Genomic DNA, 17,076 nt, shown 5'->3' with positions numbered 1-17,076 from the left:
TGGATAAGTACGGCGAACACATTTCTGCCCGAACGAAACACTCGGTTCTTTGTCCTCTACTCCATGCATCTTTGTCAGATGCTTCCTCCCAGAAAGTCAATCCGCTCATTGTGTTCTGCAGGCTGCGATCTGGCTAACACGGACGCTATTTTGGCAACTCAAGCAGCAGCTGAACGCTCGCTGTATTATGTGAAAGCACATCCTTCCCACTGGCACACCCCATACCAGGCAGGGGTGGTTTTCTGCAGAGAGCAAATTTTGCTCAACAGTGTTAATATTTTTGTCAGCGTGGCTGCATAAAATATATGCAAGAAGACTTTGCACCAACTAAGTAACTTTAAATACATGACCTCTTTTGCCATGACTGTTATATTGCTTTGACATATAGTACTGGTGCCAAGAGGTCCCATTATTGCCAAAATTGGATTATTTTAACAGGAGGGTTTTTAGTGTTTTATCTCTGCACTTTAGTGTGTGTTCTTGCCTCATGCCTTGTGACCAGTGCTGTTTAATATCTTTATCAGTGACATAGACAGTGGGACCAAGTGCACCCTCAGCAAGTTTGCGGATGACACCAAGCTGAGTGGTGCAGCCAATACAACAGAAGGAAGGGAAGACATCCAAAGGGACCTGGACAAGCTAGAAAAGTGGGACCATGTGTAATGAGAAGTCAGAAAGTCACCAGTGATAGGACCCGCAGGAATGGTGTCAAGCTGAGGCAGGGGAGGCTGAGGCTAGACATCAGGAAGAGGTTCTTCACCGAGAGGGTGGTTGCACACTGGAACAGGCTCCCCAGGGAAGTGCTCACTGCACCAAGCCCATCAGAGTTTAAGAAGGGTTTGGACTGTGCGCTTAGTCACATGGTCTGAATTTTTGGGTTGACCTGTGTGGTGCCAGGAGTTGGACTCGATGATCCTTGTGGGTCCCTTCCAACTCAGGATATGATTCTATGGTTCTGTGAAAGTGCAAGGAGCTGCACCTGGGTCAAGACGAGCACAGACTGGGAGAATAACTCACTGAGAGCAGCCCAGCAGAGAAGGACTTGGGGGTTCTGGTGGATGAAAAGCTCAACATGAGCCAGCACTGTGAGCTCACTGTGCAGAAGGGCAACTGCATCCTGGGCTGCATTGACAGAGGAGTGGCAGCAGATCAAGGGAGCTGATTGTGCCCCTCTGCTCTGCCCTTGTGAGGCCCCAACTGGAGTGCTGCATCCAGGCCTGGGGCCCCCAGCACAAGAAGGATATGGGGCTGTTAGAGCAGGTCCAGAGGAGGGCCAGAAAGATGATCAGAGGGCTGGAGCACCTCTCCTGTGACGAAAGGCTGAGAGAGCTCGGGGTGTTCAGCCTGGAGAAGAGAAGGCTCCAGGTTGACCTCATTGCAGCTTTTCAATACTTAAAGGGAGCTTATAAAAAAGATGGAGAATGACTTTTTATACAGGCAGATAGTGATAGGACAAGGGGGAAAGGTTTTAAATTAAAAGAGGGGAGATTTAGATTAGAGGTTAGGAGGAAATTTTTCACTCGGAGGGTGGTGAGGCACTGGCACAGGTTGTGCAGAGAAACTGTGGATGCCCCATCCCTGGAGATGTTGACCTGATCTAGTGGGTGGCATCCCTGCTCGTGGCAGAGGGGTGGAACTAGGTGGCCTTTAAGGTCCCTTCTGACCTGAGCTGTTCTATGATTCTATGGTTCTGTGATGTACCCAGTTCAAATGTGTTACAAAAATGTAGTTCATGAATAAAAGATTCCTAAAAGATTAGGAGCTTCACGCTGTGTCAGCTGCTTATCAAGCAGGATAAACCTGATGCTTTCTGTAGAAGAGGTGAAAAAATAGTCTTCCCTTTCCACCCCAGCATTGACTACACTGTCACATATTTAGTATATGGAAATGTCACGAGGCGGCCTGCTGGTGCACCTCCTGCTTCGAAGGTCAGCAGTCAGCTCATAACTGGAGCAAGATTTCAGTCGGAGCGATCTCACAGCGTGGTCAGGGCTGCTACAGGCACACAAGCTCTGTGCAGACCGGCCATACAGGAGATGCAGAAAGCAGGATGGCCAACGGGGAACCCTAAGGGCAGCCGGTGGGGGGACTTAGCTCCTAAAATCCCAAAGGAATCGGTGACAACATCTGGGTTGTGAATCTTTACAGCCTCGTGAGTTGGGTATCTCTTTACAGGGGTCTGCATATGAATGTTTTCTAGGTAGCCTGAGGCAGTGCAAGCTTTATGAGGCAAAACACAAGGTATTATAGTTAAAAAAAAAAAAAAAAAAAAAAAGTATTTTCGCTGCCCTAGTGGCTGAAATGCACTGAGATGGTTCCCCATAGCACTCTGTACAGCTGTTTTGCACAAGGAACTTCAGATTTCACCCTGCTGACCCCCTCACACTGTATAACAACCCCTCCTACCCCCCCCGGCCGCCATGTCGGGGCCGCGCTGCCCCGCGCGCGCTCCCGCCTTGGAGGGGGGGGGGGGGGAGGGAAGCGCGACAGTGCTGCGCGGCGCGCTTTGCGGCTGCTGCCGTAAAGCAGCCCCCCCCCCCCCCCCCTTCAGGCAGCGGCGCTGCCGCCCTCGGGCCGGGATGAGCGGCCCCGGCGGGAGCAGGGCCCTGGAGCTGCTGCGGTCGCTGCCCAAGGTCAGCCTGGCCAACCTGAGGCCCAGCCCCGGCTCCAAAAAGAAGGTGAGTGCCTGCGGAGGGCCGGGGAGGAGTGTGGGGGGTGTCGGCGTTGTGCCTTGTCCCGTGTCCTCTGAGCTGTCCCCGTGGGAAGCTGGGCGGTGGGTGGCTGCGTGGTGCAGCTGGTACAACGGAAGGAAGGGATGACATCCACGGGGCCTGGACAGGCTGGAGAAGTGAGCCCGTGTGAGCCTAATGAGTTTCAACAAGTCCAAGCACAAGGTGCTGCACCTGCCTTGGGGCAATCCCAGACATGAGCACAGACTGGAAGAAGAACTCACTGAGAGCAGCCCTGCAGAGAAAGACTTGGGGGTTCTGGTGGATGAAAAGCTCGACACGAGCCAGCAGTGTGTGCCTGCTGCCCAGAAGGGCAACTGCATCCTGGGCTGCACCAACAGAGGAGTGGCCAGCAGGGAGAGGGAGGTGATTGTGCCCCTCTGCTCTGCCCTTGTGAGGCGCCACCTGGAGTGCTGCATCCAGGCCTGGGGCCCCCAGCACAGGAAGGACGCGGGGCTGTTAGAGTGGATCCAGAGGAGGGCCACAAAGATGCTCAGAGGGCTGGAGCACCTCTCCTATGACAAAAGGCTGAGAGAGCTGGGATTTTTCAACCTGGAGAAGAGGACACTCCAGAGTGGCTTCACTGTGACCTTTCAGTACTTGAAGGGGAACAACTCTGTTCAACCTCATAATGACACGACAAAGAAGAATTGTTTTAAACTAAAAGAGGGGAGATTTAGATTAGATATAAGGAGGAAGCTCTTTACTCAGAGGGTGGTGAGCCCCTGGCACAGATTGCTGAGAGAAGTTGTGCATGCCCCATCCCTGGAGGTGCTCAAGGCCAGGCTGGATGGGGCTTTGGGCAGCCTGGTCTGGTGGGAGGTGTCCCCACCCATGGCATGGGGATTGGAACTAGGGGATCTTTGAGGTCCCTTCCTTCCTTTCCTGTTAGGAAAACATGTTCGTTTTTTTTTTTTTTTTAAAAAGAAAAGGGTCCTAACTTGAGAGTAGAGATTTTTTGTATGCTCATTGGGTCTTTTGTAAGTAACTTGCAACTTCAAATAGGAAATGAATTGCAATTTTTTCCCCATGTTAGCACAAACTTCAGTTAGAGCTTGGACAGGTGACCTCAGCTCTCTTTCTCACAGAACCTGACAGTTTTAATCTGTGATTATTCTGCCCACGTGAGTGGGATTAAGAGCATTTTACTTCACAAACAAGTTGCCGAAACAACCCAGATGTTTGGGTTGACTTCACTGACAGCCTGGGCAATATACCAGTTGCACTCTGGTTTTGACCCCAAATCACCCGTGTGTTTGTGTTAAACGAAGTCGCTGTGTACACGGCGCTGTGGGCAGGTTGTGCCCTCCCTCTGCCTCCGAGTGCAGGGAGCCAGATCCTGGAACTAAACCTGACAAAAACTAATTAGGGCAAAAGTTAATTTTCATCCATTTTAATTCCCTGGTGCAACGCAGAGGCACGCGGCGCGAGGGATCCTGCAAGTAAAGCAGCAGAATGTGGGTGAGGGACGAGACAGCTTCCTTTGGTGGCAGGAGTAGTCTGGTCAAGCGTAAAGCTTCGCTTGACCTTTACGCTGCTCAGCATTAATACAGGGAAGCTGTGCATCTTAGATCAGGTGTTCCAAGCATATCCATGCATTTTTTTTTTGATGCACGTCCACATTGGCCTTCTTATTAACATGGCTGTGCAGTAGGTGATCGGTAACTTTGGAAAACTTGCAGGCACAATAGAAAGCATAAAACATCAAACTTTGTGTCGGTGATGTCAGGCAAATAATCAGGTACCGTGATGCACTGAGCAGTTTTCAGACCTTAATCTCACCAAACGTGCTGTGCTGCAGTGTTACTGCACAGCAAGAATGGCAGGGTATGGGGTGCCCGCAGTTTGGCTGAGTGTTGGACACAAAAGAACAGAATGTGAAGAAACTGGCTGTAGTCTGTCTTTTCAGTAATTACTTCTTTAAATTATTATTGATCCAGCAGGGACTCAATCAAGGTTAGCTTGTAATCACAAATGCTATTTAAAATGTGTTTCTTTATCAATTCAATTTGAGGAACACAATGGAAAATAGCAAGCGTGTGTATTCTGTTGTGGAGATACGAGACTTAGTGATATGGCACTGCTCCTTCCACGTGTGTTCGCAGTCCAGTGAACGGTAGCTTAAATGGGAAAACTTCGCAAGGCCAAACGAATGCTTCAGAGTGGTGCACAGGTATGGTCGTGCCTGTTGGAGCTGAGCAGAGATCCCTTACTGCGTTCAGCAAAGCAGTGAGGAATCTGGAGCTTGTGGCTTATCCCCAACAAAGCGTGAGGAAATTAAAGTGATCCTCAGTACATGAACTACAGCCGTCTGACTGACACAGGAGGCTTCTGATAGCCAGGTCAGTGTGTGCTGGCACCGCTTCATTTAATATCTGGTGCTCCCAGGTGCTCGTTCCCACCATTGTTTACCGCCTGTCTTGTAATGCCACGGATACTGGCATACCTGTGTTGTACTGAGTGGTGCAACTGATCTAAATTTGGGAGGGGAACGGAAGTGTTTTTACCTTTATCTTTGATCCTGTTCACCATTTAGCTATGCAAGTGCTTTTCCTACCACAAACAGGAGGTGAGTGCAAGAGGATTGCTGAAATGCTGTACTTAGAGCTGCAATTCTAATTTAAAGCGCTCAGTAAACTAATTGCTTAGTTTCACGGTCTTAATTTAAGCAGTAATAAAGTTCTGAAATATAATCCTCTCTTCTGATTTGTAGCCAGTGGTTGCAGACTTGCTAACAAGTCTGAGTCCATGAAAAGAGCTATATGTATGTGTAGCATGTGTAGTCTGTTCCTTTGATGTGTTTTTGTTTTTAGTGCTCAGAAATTTCTGAGCACTGAGCAACTTCCTTATGAAATAGCAGGAAATATCAAAGGTTAATTCAGAGGAATAATCAAACGTGGAGAGTGCAGGATATTAAGAGGTAGGATTAAGTACTGGTATTTCTTTTGTGCAACACCTGCCTAGAGCTGTGTGCAAAAATGACATGGACTGCTCTTCTGAGTATTTTTCCCTTTAGAAAAGAGTTATTTCTTTTTTTTTTCTTTTCTCCAAGAATCAACATTTTAAGTTGGTTATACCTCTGAAATCTTCTGTTTTATAAATACTTACCTACAAAGTCATTGACTAACTGTGCTGTTGTTTGTTTTCAAGGAGAAAAGACGTGGCCGCGGAAGATACGGAGGTAGAAAGTGTGGCAGGGGTCACAAAGGAGAAAGACAAAGAGGAAATCGTCCCCGATTAGGCTTTGAGGGTGGCCAAACTCCATTTTATTTGGCCATACCAAAGTATGGGTTTAATGAGGGACATAGGTAAGTTTCTTCACATATAAGCAGGCTGATTAATTTCTGAGTGTCTTAAGTGTTCTCCTGAAGCCAGAATCTCTCTAATATGCCAAAGCAGGGCTAACTGAAGGTGAGGTATTCCTCTGTGATCGTTAGCTTGCCTGTCAGCGCAATCTCTCATTTCTTGTGAGATTTTAAAATTTATTTTAATTATTTTTTGTTGTTTTATTTGCATAATTCCTCATATGTTGCATGTGCCCATGCTCCTATAGCTGAGCACATTCCTTTGTCTGTCTTTGTTATTTCATTTTGCTTTATTCACTTGAAGCCCTGATCTGCTGCCAGCCAAACAAACCTGCTTCTCTTCATTACTGTACATTTTAGCCATGCGAAGCTGCTCTCTTTGTCTGGGCTCCATCAGTTCCACCTAGTATCTTAACAAACTGTTTAATACCAAATCTGTTGTAAGAGTCCATTAAGTCATCTTCTGCCGTTGTTCTCAGGCATTCTGCCTTGGCTGTCACTTCTGTCCCCTTTTCACATTGTGCTTGCTTGTGCCATTGTCCATCTTCCAGCTTTTTAAAATGATTGTCCTAACATGTATTTTCTCTAGTGTTTTCCCTTTCTGTGTTTTTTATTACTATTATTATTTTTTTTTAATTGTCTATTTATGTTTAAATCTGTTTTTTGTTTCCTAAGATAGCTTTCATGTTGCCTTGGTCACTAACCATCTTGTTGCCTTTACATATGTTCTCAAACTTCTATATCCATACAATGCTGCTACAGGTCCTAGTAACAAAAACGTGCCACATCTAGCAGACAGTTCAAGAATGAAAGTACTGATGTGTACTTACTCGTCAGTTGTTGAACTTGCAGTTTGATTGCATGTTTCATTTGCTGATATAACTTCAGCAAATGCCTGCACATTTTTATAGTTTCGATTTATACATGAAGTGTAACTTACAGACCTGTCCTCATTATTGAAGGTTTTCTTTGCAAGTCTTGTTAGTTTTTGAAGTTTTTTAAACTATATTTCCAATTACTGCCATTTCTCCCTCTTAATATATTACAATAGTAAGCAAGAAGCACTTTTGATACAGAGGATGATCTGCAGAATGCAGATGCTGATTTTATATTAACAGCAATCCCAAGTTTATTCATAAACAACACAAATCCAAGCCTCTGCAATGAAAAAAAAATAACAATGTTTTGCTGCTTTTTAACCACAGCTGGCACACATGGAAACAACAAATAAAATATTCATAATTTTTCAATGTTTTCAAAACTCCAGTGTGAGACTACTATAAAAGTTTTTCTGGTGAACACTGTAAGTGCAATTGAGAGACTGTTGAAGTGGGATAGGAACATGCTGAACAGTGTCTCTACCTGTTTATCTTCACATTGTTCTTTTTTTTCCTGTCTGCAGTGGTGTTTCTCTGCTTTTTGAACTCTTGCTCTGTTAGGAACTGTCTGATGGGTAATTCTGCTGCTTGGTTGTTTTCTGTTTTGTTTTGCTTAGCAGACCATTAACAGAGAGAAGCTTTTCATCTTTTCTACTAACACAGATTTCCAGTAGTGGTGGTGAAATAGATAATTTGAGAAAGTTCTGAGCAGCAGCATAACTGGTATGCAGGAGGTGTAGAACCAGGAAGGACTACCCAGAGGATTGGTTTGTGCAATAAAGTTAGAACTTCATAAAATGCAGCAGCAGATTCTGCTGAAGGTGATAGCTACTGACAAAATATTCCATTCTCCTTTGGGGATATAGATTAATGTAGACATTCTTAATATTTCTCTCTCTGGAGGATGTTGAGGAAGATTCCATTTATTACCTGTTAGATGTTAGGTGCAGTGGAAATGAACTAAAAAAAACTTGTTGGATAGAGGCAAGCTGTGCAGGAGCATGTACTGGGCTTGGCTGCTACTCTGACTAAATTTCTATGGAAAGGCAGAGGTACTTCTTGTTTTCATAGTGGGTGTTTTTTGCTTTTGTTTTTATTCATTTGTTGTCTTTTGGTTGGTTGGACTTTTTTTTGGGTCAGATTTTTCAAATGCATTACTGAGGCTACCAAGATGGATTCACTTTGAAGCTGATAGTTATTTAGAATCTTGTTGACTTACCAAGAAATGCTGATGCTTCAACTTCTTCATGTCTTGCTGCTTCCTTAAAAAAGTCAGCAGGTAGAGAGGTATTCTGGAGTAAATTGAGCTCAACAAAAGGATTAATGTCATATTAGGGGTGGGAACTGAACATGTAGTGTAGTCTTGAGCTCTAACTGGGGCTTGTAAGTTCAGTATAATGCAAATATGATTTGGGCTTATGGATGACTGTTTCAAGCATTTTCTCAGTTGTTTTAGGACTGGGTAGAAAATGGATTATGTGCTGTATATCACTGACCAGTTCTATTAGAGTTTCATAAATATCTTTGTTCCTTTTTTTTCTCTCCCCAGCTTCAGACGTCAGTATCAACCACTCAGTCTTCAGAAGCTGCAGTACCTGATTGATCTGGGTAGAGTTGACCCCACACAACCAATTGACTTGACACAGCTTACTAATGCCAGAGGTGTAACAGTCCAACCTCTCAAACGAGATTATGGCGTCCAGCTCGTGGAGGAGGTATGCATACAAAACAGATCTATTGTTTTAGGCAGTGTAAAGCCTTGAGTTCTCAATTTTTCCACACCATGCTAACCAAATGTCTTTCTCCTTCCTCTGTTTTTGGAAGCATCTTTGTTTTTCTAAATTAGTTTTCTGTGAATTTTTTACGATATTAAATCCACTAGAGGGCACTGTGTGTTAGCAAAATAATAGGATGGTGTTTCAAGACCAGAGAGACTGTACAAAAATAATAGTTAAGGGACATGTAATGAGAGGTCTAAAAAGTATCTTAGAACAGAAGACTAGAATGTACTAAAAGAAGTGTCTGAAAATTTTGGACAGGCAAGCTTTTTTACTTGAACCCAAGTGACTGAGTGAGAACAATACGGTTACTGTTGGTGCAGCAAACAGACAAATCATAATATTTCACAGGACTTAATGTTTCTTGTAACTTTGCAGAGAGGAATGAATGTGTGCCTTAAAATAGTCATTTTAATATTACTCTAATGTTTTTTGAAACTTACAGGGTGCTGATATTTTTTCAGCAAAAGTAAATATTGAAGTACAAAGGGCATCTGAATTAGCAATTGCAACCATAGAAAAAAATGGAGGTGTTATTACAACATCGTTCTACGATCCAAGGAGCTTGGGTAAGGATTTCTAGTTTCTTCTGTCTGTGAGAAAATGAAATCATCCAAATCTCTCCAAACAGTTCTTACTGGATGATCCTCCCATTTCTATCTTCTGAGACATCCAGCAACATATATAAATGTTATATATATATATAGATAGATAGATATATAACACTATGTCTTTGTTTAACTGTTTTTTAAACTATTCACCTGTTTAGCCCTCCTAGTGTTTATAGTTATTTACCAATCAGCCAGTTAAAGAAATCTAAGTAGCTCTGTAGGTAGAGGAACTAATAAAGGATTGTTTCTTTGAATTTTTGTATTTCAACTTTTCCACACATTTAATAACCCTAGGAAAATTCAAGGGGAAAAAATGGACTTAAATAACAATTGGTTGTTGATATTTTTTTTATTTAAAATACTTTTCCACTTAAAGTGAGGAAGTAACTAAGCTAGAGAAGGTCAGAATCGTTCCAGTCAAAATGGCTATTGTTTTGAGAACACTTTCACTGAAGAATGTGGCTTTGCTTTGCTTGAGGCTGCATCCTGCCTAATATTCATTCATGCACTTTTTATTGGCCATAATGGAGATCTCATGTGTGAATGAAGCTGAGCACAAGAGGAACAGATATTTTCCAGTGTGCAAAATGTTACCCTGGATTGATACAAGTTTGTTTGTTTTCTGATCCAGAAAATGATCTAAATATTGAATTTAAAAGGGTCTCAAAGTAACTTGCTAACTGTAGCAAAATTTGAGGAGAGGATACTCTCACAAAAGTCTAAAAAGAATCACAGAATAGTTTGGGTTGGAAGGGACCTTAAAGGCATCTGGTTCCAACCCCCTGCCATGGGCAGGGACACCTCCCACCACACCAGGCTGCCCAAAGCCCCATCCAGCCTGACCTTGAACACCTCCAGGGATGGGGCATCTCTGGACAACCTGTGCCAGTGCCTCACTGCCTTCTGAGTGAAGAATTTATTTCCTATATCCAGCCTAAATAGGTGTACATACTGTTGATTATTTATTTAAAATACTTACAGAAACATGAAATTGTTTCCGTGTTTTGTTGACTTTGTAAACAAATTTTTGTAAATTGTTGACTGTGTAAATAGCCACTTCTAACCTGGAAGTCTGTCTTTGGAATAAAATGCCATCTTCTGGCTTAGTTATTGTATCTTTTGTTTCAAAAGTAGGCATTCTAAATGTATAAATGAGTTTGTTATTTAGCACAAAATACTCAAAAAGTGTAATGTCTCTAAATATTGATTGTAAAGCGTCATATCTAATTTTGTCTCTTCTCTGCACACAGAAATCTTAATTAAGCCAGTAGTGTTTTTTCTGCGTGGCCAGCCTATCCCAAAGCGGATGCTTCCACCTGAAGATCTAGTTCGTTACTACACGGATGCCAATAATCGGGGGTATCTGGCAGATCCGTCCAAGGTTGAAGAAGCCCGGATTGAACTTGCCAAGAAATATGGTTATTCCCTACCAGACATAACTAAGGATGAGCTCTTCAAAATGTTAAGCACGCGCAAGGATCCCAGGCAGATATTTTTTGGTCTTGCTCCAGGATGGATCGTAAACATGGCAGACAAGAAAATTCTGAAACCAACCGATGAGAGGCTGCTAAAATACTATAGCTCATGAATTCAGGACTAGAGACAACTGCAGGTGTACAGGAAACATCTGGGTATGAAATAATGGATACAAAGTGGTGTTTGTTTTTTTTAAGACTCCTGTTACACCAGACAAAACAAAAATTATTGTTTATGTAATCTACTGGTGTGGCTCTCAATTTTTTTATTGTCACAATACTGTCCATAAAAAAATCTTAATGTTTGGCAACTGTGTAGAGTCTGACATAAATAAAGTGTGTTTGGACACTTTCTCTTGCTATGATTTGCCATTTACTTTTTCAGAAAAAAATATTCCAGTGCTTCATCTGTTTCAGGGGATGATTCCAAAGAGTAGCTGGACTTCATAATTAGTTTGTATTCTTCTCCCTTCAAAATAAAATCCAAAACAGGGTTGTAAAAAACAGTATTAAGTTTTAAAAGTGGTGCATAAAATTTTCTACAATATTAATTGAAATAGCATCTTGAATACCTCTGAGAAGTAAACCATTATTTTTTGGTTGGGGAAAATTAGGAACAATTGAAAATATCAAAGTACGGAAGAATTTATTAACCTCTTCAAGTCCACAGACAGCAATGTTTTGCTATTGATGGCAGTGGCAAAATGCAGAAGTGGTTGAGAGATCTTTATTTACTTATTGTCTTTTACTCATCCCTTCATGTGGAATTGAGGAAGTCATGGTGTGCAGTTTAAAAAAGGATAGCTGTCCTAAATCAATAGGTACCTTTATTCAAACAGCACTTAAAACTTATCCAGGCACAAATGTATTGTCACTAATAAAAATGCATAGCAGAAGCCAGTGTCAATGAATGTCTGTGCATCTGATGACATTAGATCGTAATGGACAAAACACCCAGTAAGTGTTCAGTTTTCAGATTGGTCATAGACTGTCAGTGGCAATGAATTTAGGTGATGTAAAAAATTATCAACAAATTACTTTTATGGGACATAGTATCAATTTATTGATAGTGTCAATTATCAATCTGGGTAAATAAATTTTCCAACAAGTGTTTGTTTCATCAAACTGTCCATAGTACTATATTATTCCTATCGTAGGTTTCATTTATGTGAAATAAACCAAGCAGTAAATTGAAAGATGAGTCTAAGTTCATGCATAAGAACTTGATCTGACTCCTCACAGGTTAATGAGATGCTTCATAATGTCTTGAACCTTTAATGGAAGCTGAATTTGGCTTTAAAATGGGGATAATTTGGATACCAGGATGCAGGAAATGGCCCGGAAGACCAGAACACAAGAATAAGTCTTGCTTTCCAATTTTTTATGTGCCTTTGGAAATGCTGCTTATAGTTTCCTGTAGCTGCCAAACCGTCCCATCTCCTCGGGAAAGCCGTCCAAGTGCCAGAATCTGCTTCTCCTGTGTAACACCTGCAAACCAGTTGTGTGCCCCAAGAAAAAAATCATCTACATTTTCTTTCAGAGAATAACATGAGGCAGATTAATTTTTTTCTTGGTGTTTGTCAAGCCAACCCAGGTTGTTGCATCAGTCAACAAATGGCATGTACAATTAGTATGAGCATCTGTAACCCAAAGCAAAGTAAAATATTTTCCCATTGCTGATAAACTAGGATGGAATCCAGAGATTAACAATGAAATATAACTAACTTTTTGAGAATTTACTCTTCAGCTTCTGTTGTTAATGTGTGCAAGATGCTATTAATAACGGGACCTGGCTTGTGGTTTTAGGTATAGGTGAAGCATAGCAAAACAACACCGATACAAAATTGGATTGTGAATAGGAGGATTTTGGTTTTAGTGGCATTAACATCAGTATTTTTAAGGTGCACAATGCTTTTTTGGCACATTAAGACTAATACCCTGTGCCAAAACACGTATAGGTAGTGTTAACTTGAATGTGAAGTAAATAACTTTCTCACTTTAGATGTATCCTGTTCTGCATCCTGATGATTGTTGGTTTGGAAACTTAAATGACAAGCAATACTCTTTTTTTTTTTGGCCTTTATTTTTTTTTTCTTCTGTTATTACAATACTACTGCCTCCATTTGGAAGGAGTTGGGGGGGGGGGGAGGGGGGAAGAGTATTTATTGCCTTCCCTTATTTGTGCCATAATGTTTCTGTTTTTATGAATCAATTCACAATTGTGTTATGTAGAGGTGGTGGTACTCAACAGGAAAGCTACTTAACTGGAAGCAAAGAAGGAAGTTAGTCATATAAGTGAAGACCAGAAGACAAAAGTGTTTATGTATCATTGTGTATTTTTGGGAGGAGAAGAGGGGGGAAGGCAACTGTGTTTCCACTCCTGCTCTTTGTATTAAAATTCACAAATTGCTGAGAGCAATTTTTTTTTTTTTCTAAATCAACTTCTTTGATACACACACGCTGGTTACTGTAGGTTTCTAAATGGTTTTCAGGTGAAAGGGTAACTTGGATAAAATGATAACAGTGAAAGAAAGAATGAAAACAGGAAACAGATGTCTGGTGACGTCGAGTGATTGGATAGCACTTATTCAGTGAACGACGTCTTAGTCACAAGGCAGCTGTATCCTGGCTCTGATACTATAATGCTCCAAGTACCTTGGAGCCAAAACAGCCACGTTCCACAAAATCCGGTCATTCTACTTTATAAAGGTGATCTTTTATCATCGTATAATTGGAGAGGGCAAAAAGGGCTGTATGTTGCTTTATTTAAAATATGCAATGCTTGTCTTTTTTTTTTTCCCTTTCTGTTTACAGTAGCTAGCATTTTATAACACTTGTTCTGATTTTATTTACTAGTGAAAAAAGTGACAAGGCTATAGAGGATTTCCTGTTCATTTTATCTCGTCAGGAACACAAGTCTCCCAGCAACCAAACACAGAATTATCAAAAGCACGGGTAAGTTATTGACAAGGTTTTTAATAAATGCACAATAAACAACCTCCCAATGGTCTGTCGCTTACACGATGGTCAGGCTCTTTGATGCACTGGCATCTAAGGCCTATCTCTTTACCCAGGAATTTGTACCATGTTCTCATGTTCATAAGATAAACGATTGCTTTGGATATCCTGTTCTGATATTATTATTTTTTTTTCCTTATGCAAGAATGTGTTAAACAGCAAGAAGCATTTTCCATAACTGGAAAAACATCATCAAATACCTGAGGAAAAAAAAAACACATATCTGTGCTGTAAAATACTGAAAGTCACGTTAATTTTAGCAATAGCATCATACTCTTAAATTGTTCCTTGATAAAACTGACCATATATGTGAGACTGAAATCAAAAGAAAGGCCTCTGAGCAAGTACATGGCTACATAATTAGAAACCGTCTATTTGTTATGAGATGGACCCTACTAAGAGTAGCTAGTCAGTATTGTACTTGCAGGTGGTTGACTGCAGACTTGAAGGCCAAAAACATGTATTTTCCCTTCCATTTATATGTACAACAAAATACTTCAAAGAGCTACTGACTTTTTATTCACTATAGTGCATACTATAGTATTTGTGTTGAACAACCAACAGATGACCAAACCATTTGCTGATTTCCAAAAAGTAACAAATAAATAAGTTGGTGGCCCTGATCTGGATCTTCGCTGGCAGAGCGCCAACATTGTTTTGACATACAAGTGTAATTGATGTCAGTGCTCCAGGAAGTCATATAAAAGTGATCAATTATGAAGATAGCTTCCCATTGCTATTTTATTGTTTTCTATTTCATTTCTATTTCATTTCTATTTCAATTTTTAAATGCTGATTCAAAGCTAATTTTGTACTGTTGAGCACTCACAAGTTCTGTAAAAATGTGTCTCTGTATTAATTTGAGATAATTGCACAAGTTTTGTATTATTTTAAATAATAATGTTATTCTTATGTATCTCTAAAATAAGAGAGATGCAGTGTCTGTCTGAAATGGACAGTTTAGTATTCCAGATGCAGATTTCTTTCTTAAGTTTTCCCAATCAGAGATCAGATGGGAATAGTTTTATGGAACTCCCAATCTGTATTTCAGTCTATTGTGTTGTGGCTTAAAATGTGACAAGTTGTACTTGGAAGTCCTGGTGTGCCAGAATTCTTACCCAGCAGAGGAAGGTTATGAACATTAAGCTCCTTCATCTCCTAGCCCAAGTGGCCACCTTGGTCTTTTGTTGTAGAAATGTCTGGCATTGTCTAAAGATCTGCCAGTTTTTCGGTGGAAGCGAACTGTCCTCTGATCTATTCTGTCTCCTTCGGCTACGCTCCCTCTGTTGCATCTGCGCCTTTCAGCCGCCTCTTCCCACTTCTCCTCTTGTAGTTGTGGGAACTACAGGGCTCAATCATTCTCACAGTGTCATCCTGTCTGGCCCACTCCAAGTTTGAAAATCTGGTTGTTTTATGTGCCTCTGGAGCAGGAAAAGTGTTGATCATTCCTGCATCTGTTTATACGAGGGGGTTTTTCGTGGCTTGAGTTTCCTGGACTGGTGTTGCTTTTGTTGTTAAAAATGTCAACAGCGAAGTTGTTTACTTGTTAACCTTGTAGATTCAAAGACACATGCTAGCCAGTGTGTGGGGCCCTTTCAGCAATGGATTTGGAGCTTATTGAGAGTCAAAGAGCACTCGTAGAAGGGTATCTGTACACTTAACTCAAAATTACACACACTAGGTGTAAGTCTTAATGGGGAAGCACTTCTGCAATTCAACACATCACTGCCCAAATCAGTCCCTCTTTGTGCTTTTGGAAACCCAGCCTCTGTAAGGTTCATACTAGTCTCCTGTTAGGATTGCTCTGTCTGGTATCTAATCTATAAACGTGGGGAGATTTGCCAGAAAGCCTGCCATTTCTTGGTGCAAATATTTTTATTGTTCTTCCCTGGGCAGGGTAATGACAGCTAGAACAGTCTATGAAAAATAAGTTGATAAATTAATTTACAATAAAGCCATTATGTGAGGATTTTTGGATTTTTTCTTTTTCAATGCTAGTATATTTTGTCTTGCTCCCAATGCTGGAATACTTAAAATTAAGAAAATAAATTCAGTCTTAATATCTAAAAAAGGAAGATGCTTTCGTTACTTGCTTGACTGTAGCGGTGGTTCAGAGCTTCAAATGGTAGCATCTAAGTCTACTTTATAGTTAATATTATGAGATACTTTTTAAATTTCAAAATTAATGTAAGTCTAATTTTATATTGCTCACAAGCAGATGATTGTTCAATTTTGTAGTCAGTAGAAATCTGACTTGAAATCTTGCTACAATCAATGGAGCCTGGAGAATCAGTGCGTTTAGCCTGAAGCAGGCACATGAGCTGCTAAATTGCTCTCTAGGCTCCACTGTCTGCAGCGGTAGATCTAACATACTGCACACTTGTATACAGCCAAACCTGAGGTATTTGGAGCTGAATCCCACTCTCTGCGTCTTCAGTGACCCATGATGCTTGAAGTGTGAGCTTGGAAGGTCTCCTTAAGGATCCCATGTCTAGCTCAGCATTGGGAACTTCTGAAGCCTGATGACGTATTTGTCTTTGAAAATAAACATGCTGATTTAAAAAACAAGTCAGAGGACATCGTAATGCCACAAGAGGTGAAGTGCTGGAAGTCATATGATGTGTGTTATTTTTCAGTTATGGGAGACAGCAGCTTTTCTGAGTTACAGAAACCATTGACAATCCCTTCCTAGAAGTCTCTGACTCTTTCAGGGCTCCCCGTTCCCAGATCTGCAGTGGTATTGCCATTCAAAAGTTGCTTATCTTCTTGGCCCCCCTGTGTAATAGGTTGCTGATGTTTGTGCTAACTCTAATGGATGTGTTTCCTCTGTAAGCAAAGCACGGAAATTAAAGCCACCTGAACATGTGAATCAGAAAAAATGGGAGAGGAGGATGGTGCCCTTCCAAGGAGTCTGCTTCAGCAAGTGGTATTTGTAGCTGTCAGAGCTGACAGCCATTTAGACACAGGTCTCAGAACATACAGACCAGTGTGTCTCTTAGGGACCCCCTATAACTGCTGTGATGGGTTGTGATGTCAGTATAAAACACACATTTGGTACAGACTTTGACTTGCCATTTCTTCCATTTCCAATGATTTCTGGGTCCCCGGCACCCCAAAGACAGGCTTGTTTTTCAGTGCATAGGCAATCATTTATCCCTTCTTTTTCCTTTTTTTTTTTTTTCCTTTCCCCAATGTAAACAGCACTAATCACCACAGCAAGCAGTCTGGGTATGGGCCATGTAGTAGACTTGAGACTGCTCCAGTCAAAATATTGTTCTACTT

The 17,076-nt window shown here is 41.4% G+C and overlaps 1 protein-coding gene across 1 annotated transcript; it reads left to right on the top strand.

The window, feature by feature from the left end:
* Window positions 1-2,501: 2,501 nt before the first annotated feature.
* MRPL15 (mitochondrial ribosomal protein L15) lies at window positions 2,502-11,130 on the top strand. The gene is made up of 5 exons (XM_027452226.3): window positions 2,502-2,678; window positions 5,880-6,037; window positions 8,462-8,627; window positions 9,136-9,259; window positions 10,552-11,130. The coding sequence occupies exons 1-5, from the start codon at window positions 2,580-2,582 to the stop codon at window positions 10,887-10,889; spliced, it is 885 nt and encodes a 294-aa protein (XP_027308027.2). The 5' UTR covers window positions 2,502-2,579; the 3' UTR covers window positions 10,890-11,130.
* The last annotated feature ends 5,946 nt before the right edge of the window (window positions 11,131-17,076 follow it).

This window comes from Anas platyrhynchos, chromosome 2 (genome assembly GCF_047663525.1).
Source record: "Anas platyrhynchos isolate ZD024472 breed Pekin duck chromosome 2, IASCAAS_PekinDuck_T2T, whole genome shotgun sequence".
Taxonomy (NCBI): domain Eukaryota; kingdom Metazoa; phylum Chordata; class Aves; order Anseriformes; family Anatidae; genus Anas; species Anas platyrhynchos.
Note: the sequence above shows the minus strand (reverse complement) of the source record. Positions and strands in the feature narration are given on the sequence as shown.

Excerpts from the sequence above, each read along its gene's own strand:
- MRPL15 (XM_027452226.3), top strand. The coding sequence starts at position 2,580 with ATGAGCGGCCCCGGCGGGAGCAGGGCCCTGGAGCTGCTGCGGTCGCTG. Across the intron at positions 8,628-9,135 it reads GCGTCCAGCTCGTGGAGGAG|GGTGCTGATATTTTTTCAGC; the intron begins GTATGCATACAA and ends TGAAACTTACAG. Across the intron at positions 9,260-10,551 it reads CTACGATCCAAGGAGCTTGG|AAATCTTAATTAAGCCAGTA; the intron begins GTAAGGATTTCT and ends CTCTGCACACAG.